The 7,808-nt window shown below is 42.5% G+C and overlaps 1 protein-coding gene across 3 annotated transcripts; it reads left to right on the top strand.

Annotated features, from left to right (window-relative positions):
* Positions 1 to 6,073, top strand: LOC146629290 (TNF receptor-associated factor 2-like). Of its 3 annotated transcripts, none has more exons than XM_085359993.1 (11): positions 1 to 188; positions 1,017 to 1,095; positions 1,486 to 1,584; positions 2,506 to 2,667; positions 2,780 to 2,854; positions 3,229 to 3,303; positions 3,970 to 4,201; positions 4,289 to 4,542; positions 5,135 to 5,312; positions 5,508 to 5,656; positions 5,821 to 6,073. In XM_085359993.1, exons 1-11 carry the CDS (start codon positions 1 to 3, stop codon positions 6,037 to 6,039), a joined length of 1,710 nt encoding a protein of 569 aa, XP_085216119.1. In that variant the 3' UTR covers positions 6,040 to 6,073. The 3 variants fall into 3 exon arrangements, with proteins under 3 accessions (XP_085216119.1, XP_085216118.1, XP_085216116.1); XM_085359992.1 differs by having other exon boundaries at positions 3,970 to 4,202; positions 4,281 to 4,542; XM_085359990.1 differs by having other exon boundaries at positions 3,970 to 4,542.
* The last annotated feature ends 1,735 nt before the right edge of the window (positions 6,074 to 7,808 follow it).

The following is a 7,808-nucleotide window of genomic DNA, read 5'->3' as shown; positions in this document are numbered from 1 at the left end:
ATGGCCACACAGGAACCGTCCCCTCCTTCATCCATGGAGAGCAATAAGCCCGGCTTCCCCAAGAAGATCCTGGGCAACAAGCTGGAGGACAAACACCTGTGCAACTGCTGCCACAATATCCTCAGACGGCCTTTCCAAGCCCAGTGTGGACATCGCTTCTGTTCCTACTGCTTTAACAGGACTGTGAGGTGAGGAGTGGAATGGCCAAAGGCTAAAATAAGTGCTTTGGAAGTGATTGTAAATATTTAGATTAAAAAAAAACAAAACTTTAATCATTTAATATATAGTAATGTTGCTCATTCTCCTTTGTTCAGTTTCAGGGAGCTGCTTTTAGAGCTTCTATCGGGCTAAGAGAAATGAAAAAGTTAATTACTACTTAAATGATTCTAATCCAGCACTATTTAATTCCAGCAGTAATTAGCGCTCAACTGGTAATAAATTAGTGCTTACACTGGATTAGTGTTATTAGTGTCCCACTGAAGTGGGAGACTGATGTGTCACTGATTCTTTGTGTGTTGCTTATTCTTTGTCAAAAGCTGTAAAACCACATTGTCAGCGGTTCAGTATTTTTTGAGTGGATCTCTTTGCTTTGACACCATTGATGCATCTCTGTAAAATATCTTCGATGACAGAGACTTGATCATATTTGGATGAGGGCGTGGAGCTGAAAGTAATCAGCTGAAGCTAACGAGCTCGATTTGCAGTGTTCTTCCATAGGCTGGATGGGTCGGCTGTAGGACAGAATCCTGCCTAACATGGCATAAAATGCTAGATTTTTACTCATGAGCCCAGTGGACAGAATGTTAGCATAAATAACCATGAACTGACTCTATTACTGTTCTGATAAAGTACATTAAAAAATGCACCAAAAGCACAAACATGATCGGGAGCTGCTAATATTATTAATATCTTTAAAGTGCATATAAATCAGCAGCTAAATCTTTAACTCATAATTTAAGTTGTCATAGCATATGTCAGTAGCATAAATTATTGGCTATGTTGTTGTTTAATTGCAGTAATGGACCTCAGAAATGCAATGCTTGCATCAAAGAGGATATTTTTGAGGACCCTACCTCGATTTTAAAACAAGGATGTGTGAGTACTCTTTTTTCGATTACTTTTTAAAAAATGAAACGAATCACCTTGATTTGAATTGGTGAAAGATTAAAAGAAAAAGAGCAGAAAACAAGCTTCTGAAGTTAAAATATGTCTGACGTGAGCTCTGCGTGTTGCCCCGTTTACATCATGTGCAGTCTGTGCAGTAGTAACAGCAGCGTGATGATGCTGGTGATTATGAGTTTCAGCTAATGCTTAGATAATATAATCGTCACCAAATTAAATCATATGTAAACTTACAGTAAAGTAACTGCGTGCATGTGTTGAATGTGCAGCTTTTCTGACACTGATGAACACAGCAGCTGGACGTGCGTTTCACAGATGCAGCTCAACAGCAGATCCCTTTTTATTTTCTCTCGTTTTTTTCAGGCTTTTCCAGACAATGCGGTTCGAAGGGAAGTTGAAAATCTGCCAGCTGTTTGTATCAATGAAAGCTGCACTTGGAAAGGAAGTATAAAGGAGTACGAGGTGAGGCGGCTTTTTTTCCTTCACTTGTTTTTCAGTAACCAGGTAGCCTAATGTTTTGTCTTTGTCACTTTGAAACGCTCGCTAGCCCCGCCTTGCATGGAGAGTACTGTGTGCATGAGACAAAGCAGCCTTGGCGCTCTTCTTGAGCAACCATAATCTGGATTGCAAACAGATGTTTAACAGAGTTTCTACAGCAGCCTGTGGGAGGTGGAAATGAGGCTGGTGCATTTATGAAACGGTGTAAAGGAGGCATTTGGATAACGTGGGAATGTGCAAACAGAGCAGATATTTCTACTGCTTTCAAGAAGTGGGAGGAAAAATCGATAAAGCATAGTATCACAAATTGTGACATTGCATCAATACAGGGACACCAAATTTCTGGTTTGTTTGGGTGTTGCAGGCAGGTTCCAGTAGACTACCTCGCAGCTGTGGATGAAGTTCAATGGGAATAATGGCCACGGTGCAAATAAAACTTGTACAGCTTGTTGTTTAGATTTGAAAAAGCACAATCAAGTTAAACAACTTAAATCTAGTCTCCTCCGTATCACATGTCCAGCAGCTGCCTTTAGACAAATGCATACATTATGTAAACATATTGCTGCCACATTTCCTGTCTTTATATCTACCAGTTTCTTTGTGGGAAATTGTGTTTGCATGTTTTTCTTTGGTCTCTGGGGGCCGTAACATCTGCAGCTGTTGTTCTCCTTCTTGTGGCTGAAGATGGTTCTTTATAGCTGTGGTTTTTACCTTTGGACTCATCGTCCTGTTACAGAATGCTAGTGTTGCGTGAAGGATAAGACTCTAAACATCTAACATTGTTAAAGCTACAGCGCTGTTCTGTACGTAGACAAATAAGCCTCCCAGGTAACAGAGGTTACCATTCTGCCACAGCACCTCAGCATAAGCTCCCACTTTCCACAGATGAACCACGAGGGGAAGTGCGAGTTCACGATCATCCCCTGCCCCTCCTGCAAAGAACGAATCCGCTTCAATGAACAGGAGCGCCATAATGAGCGAGAGTGCCCTGAGAGGACGCTCAACTGCAAGTACTGCAAGGAGCCGTTCCACTTTAAGAATATCAAGGTTGGAAATGATTTATTTAGACCAAAGATGCTCGTCGGGGCCTGTGCGGCAGATCAGAGCAGCTATTTGTGTGGCATTAAAAGAAACGCTGCTGCCTTTTCGTTTTTTTCAGGCTCATGATGAGATCTGCCCCAAGTACCCGATGATCTGTGAAGGCTGTGCCAAGAAGAAAATACCCAGAGAAAAGGTAAATCTGAGACCAACGTGCAGAAAAGGTTGTAAAACTTTTATGGTGTAAAACTGACCATAGGCCATGTAGCTGCTGTACATTCTCTTTTTCACTAATCAAATGTGATGGCAGGGAGTATGCAACTGAGCTTCTGAAAATAATGAATGTACTTTGTCATGTTTACTTATGTTTAATAAAAAAGAAACTGAAGATATTCAGACTAATCAAACAAATTTGAAGATGCAATATGTAAAATGTCACAAGATACAAAGTAACAAATATAAGAAGAAAAAGACACAACTGATTCATCACTCGCTGTTAATACACCGCAGATGGAAAATCATTTATATCGATTGTGAGAAATTGACTATTTTATTTCTTTTGTTTCCCAGTATGTGGACCATATCAAATTCTGCAGCAAATTCAGAACTCCATGTCGATTTCATGTGGTGGGATGCGATATGTCTGTAAGTAGCCCGATTGTTTTCTCAATAACAAATTCAGTATTTGAGCACACAGTCAGATTCGAGACTATAGGAGAGAAAACATCATCTGAACCAAGATGAGGAGGAGTGAGGAGGTATCTTTTTTCCAGTGACTGTATATAAAAGATGAACAGAGCCACTGTGATGTCACAATTTGGTTTGTGGACTATTGTTTTGAAAGTTTGAGCATTAAGGATGACCATCCTGCTTAGTTCTTTAAAAACACAAGTGCTAGTTAGCCAGTTTGGTTAGCAGTGTTATTCATTGTAATGTTTGGGATTGAAATTGTTATTGGAAAAACTATCGTGGCCTTGAGAGGTCACTGCAACTTAGGAAAACACCAGCAAATAGAAAACCGCCACAAAAACACACAAAACACAGTGGAAGTTTAAAAAAATGCTGCTAATACTCAACGGGACAAGCTAGTAAACGGCTAATAGTAGACAGTAGACTATTATATATTCTTAGTGAGAGATGTTTTGAATTAAAAAAATAAAAACAGGAGTTTACAATACATTGGTGGAAATGAATCATGTGAATGAATGAATCAAATGAGTTAAGACTATGTTAGATTTACCGTTCTCCTTTACTTCAGTAATTACTCTGTGCATTCATATATTGTTTCTGGTTTCTGTTGCACTTTTGCAGGTGGAGAAGGAAAAGATTCATGACCATGAGCGCGCATATGCCTATGAGCACCTCAATCTTCTGCTGCATTACATTATGGGCATGAAAGTTAGCATGGAGGGCCTACAGCCCCAGGGACTGGAAGTAGCCGGACACAAACTGGTGGAACTCCAACAATCCCTCAAGGAACTCGAGGCCAGAGTCTCCCAGCTCAGCACCACCTCCTCTGGGCCTCCCGTGCAGGGAGCCGCCGCCGCCGCATCCTCATCATCTTCCAGCTCTGGACCTCCTGGTCCACCTGCTTCAGTTCCTCTACCTCCACCTCCCACTCTGCCTCCCACTCTCTCTGTGTCCACATCCTTCACGCCTCTGCCCAGCTCCGTGGGCGCAGCGCTGGAGCTCCAGCTTCACAGCGAGAAAACCAAGGTGGCCGAGCTCGGGCGCAGGTGCACGGAACTGGAAGTCAAAGCTGGCACGTTTGAAAATGTGGTGTGCGTCCTGAACAGAGAGGTGGAGAGGTTCGCCACCACCATGGAAGCCAGCAACCGTCAGCATAAACTGGACCAGGATAAGATCGAGGCTCTGAGCAACAAGGTAAGCTCGAGCCATGACTGCAGCATTCCTTGTTCTCTGAGTTTTAACTCAGTCAAATCTGAACACACAACAATGGACCGTTCATTTTTAGATTCACCATTACTTTTTCTTCCGTATCGATGTAATCCAGAATCCTGGAGAGATCTTAGGTTGTGGTTGAATCTGTTTATTTGCATACAAAAAAGGTGTGAATGGCTGATTTAAGGATAGGCGAGTCTAAAAAATACTTTTAGCACACACAAAATACCTGCACAGATTTTACACTTCCGGTGTGTAAAGGCTGCTACTTTGAGAAAACTTGTTGCCTGCCAATTTATAAAATCCTAGAAAACACAGGAAAAGGCTTGGAGATGCTTCAAAGTGATACTTTGAACAAACTCAGTCTTTTCAAAATATTTGTAGTTTCTTCCTTAAAGGCAGAGTGATGTTGATCACCTTGAATTGATGCTAATATGAATTAGTCATTTGTAATGTCTGAGCATGTTTGTGAAACCAACCAAAACTACTGCACTTTTAGTTGGTTATTCTCTCAGCTGCTGTTCAGTCACTGCTGGAAAATATCCAATTTAATGAATATGTGTTTGTTTTCCAGGTGCGACAGCTAGAGCGGACTGTGGGGCTGAAGGACCTGACGGTCGCAGAGATGGAGGGACGGCTGAGAGAAATGTCCGCCACCACCTTTGACGGCGTCTTTATCTGGAGGATTTCAGATTTTGCCAAAAAGAGACAAGATGCCATCGCAGGCCGAGCCCCTGCCATGTTCTCGCCCGGTAACACTGCGCATTATCACGGTGTTGATCCAAAATCATCAGCCTAGAATACCAGGAGCATGATCAGTGAACTGGTTTGAGAAGAGCAGCAATAGATGCCTGCAAAATTAAAATCGTTGAAAAAGTTATTACTAAATTGTTGAAACTGTTGTTGTCTTGTGCGAATAATTAGTTCTCTTTCTTGTTCTCTTCCAGCCTTCTATACCAGCAAGTACGGCTATAAGATGTGCCTACGGATCTATCTTAATGGAGATGGGACAGGGCGTGGCAGCCACTTGTCCTTGTTCTTTGTGGTGATGAGGGGGCTGAGTGATGCCCTGCTTAAATGGCCCTTCAACCAGAAGGTAAAAGATTAAGAAACAAGCAGGCATTCAAGTATCCCCTTCTGGTTGTTGACCAGTCTACTGTTTTTGTTGTTCTTATTTCTTTAAGGACCACAATGAGGTTTGTTCTGCTGAAACTTGCCTATTTTATCCCAACAGTAATCTCTTACTTATTTGACTTCCAGGTTACGCTGATGCTGCTGGACCAGAGCAACAGAGAGCACATCATCGATGCCTTTCGACCTGATGTCACTTCCTCCTCCTTCCAGAGACCCGTGAGCGAGATGAACATCGCCAGCGGCTGTCCACTCTTCTGCCCGCTCTCTAAGCTCGATGGCAAGAACACTTACATTCGTGACGACACCATCTTCATCAAGGCGATTGTGGACCTCACCGGCCTCTAGACGACCTCCATTGGGTGTTACAGTTTGGCAACCAGGCAGCTCTTTGACCATTAAAGGCTTCATTTTGGCTCAGTCGCGGTCCCTTTCAGGGCGCCATTTGGGCACCTTGCTGTCCCCCGCAGCTTTGGGGAGACAGACATGCTTGCGACAGTCTGCTGCATGTAGCTGCTCAGACCAGACGATGCAGGCATTCTTATACCTTGGTGGTCTCTGTGTGAGAACCCTCACCTCCGTCATTGCTGTACATTTGGGTGCAAAACTTACTTTCTTGACATCACAGCATCACCATCCACGGTGATAAAGTGCCGTTTCAGTTCTGCAGGCGAGTTTTCAGTTAGAGGAAGCAGGCAGCAGTGCGATGTAGTCAGAGTGGTGTTGAGCAGAAGCAGAGGGGAGTGAAAAGGTAGAACTGCATCTTTGTTTTTCGTCCCCTGCTTTCGAAGGCTGGGGGATGTTGCAGAACATGCAGAGTGTGTTAGAGCAGGGCTGTAGATGTGTTTTATGTGATCACTCTGGTGAAGCTGGCGGTAGAATTATAATAGAGTTAGAGCGTGGCTTGATGCAGATTTTGCTTCCTCTTAAAGATTGTGGATATTGTGAGCGTCTCAGTTCCAGTGTGGAGTAAATTTGCATAGACAAACGTGGAGTTATGTTATGAATAAGATTACAGGCATTTCTTTTTATTTCTTCATTTCTTTTAAACAAAATGCATGCTGCTGGAGTTTTAAGTATAAAGTATAAAAATGCTCTTTTTTTGGGAGGGGGGGGTTGTTTTGGTTTTTTCTTCAACTGAGCTTCACAAAGTTTCATCATTTGATATTAAACTTGTTAGTGATTTATCCATCTGTGATGGTGGACATTGCCTGCATGTCTATGAAGCCAGGCTATTTACATGTAAAGTCAGTGTTGCGTATTTGTTCCTAATAAGGGGGTCGTGGTTCTGATTGGTGGTTTGGTACATCTGTGGAAGATACAGTGGAGTTACCAAGGAGTCAGGGCAGCTTGCCAGTCAAGCCTGAGGTGTAAAACTTACATGTGGTTTTGTCTCTGACAAACATACATCGCTGGAGTTTTTCCCAAGGATATGCTCACTAGCTCACATCTCAACACATAGTACCGTGCCCCACCACAGACTGAGGTCAACGCAGATTCCACGAAATGAAGGAATAGTATGTTCCTTGTTTTCTGTCCTTACAGTATACAGTGCGTATGTGTTTCTGCTGCTATATGATAGAATACTCATGTGAAAATATATATGTGTATGTATATATATATATATATATATATATATATATATATCGCTGCAAATATAAATGAGCTATGTGTGTGGAGGTAGAGAGGATGGAGACAAGAGATTGTATTGTTGTATTGTTGCAGATTGATGTTCAGCGCAGCCCCCGAATTTTTCGTTTTCCCTTTTCGTGCTCTTTCACCCATTTTCCCCACAGCACCACACATCGAACAAAAACTCTGGTTAAACTGGGATGCACTTTTTCGGCACGCATCCTGAGGTTTTAAGGTTCACGCTGGCCTGTTTGGAAACCAGTCTCGACCTGTATTGAAACCTCTCTGTGCATGGGAGGCTTCGATTCATACTCACTATGGAGTTTCACAGCGGCTTTCCTCGTGGGCCACGTGTGAATGCATTTATTTGTATTTGTTTGGATGAAAATACGTAGAATAGTTATTATGTTATATCTGGCGCCGCTTCCGTTCAACAGAAGCAGCTGCCTATATTCATAGCAATGTATAAATATGTATCTTTCATA

Source organism: Diplotaxodon limnothrissa, linkage group LG7, assembly GCF_057381915.1.
Source record: "Diplotaxodon limnothrissa isolate DT_005_m linkage group LG7, D_limnothrissa_male_GT1.1, whole genome shotgun sequence".
NCBI classification, from domain to species: domain Eukaryota; kingdom Metazoa; phylum Chordata; class Actinopteri; order Cichliformes; family Cichlidae; genus Diplotaxodon; species Diplotaxodon limnothrissa.
Note: the sequence above shows the minus strand (reverse complement) of the source record. Positions and strands in the feature narration are given on the sequence as shown.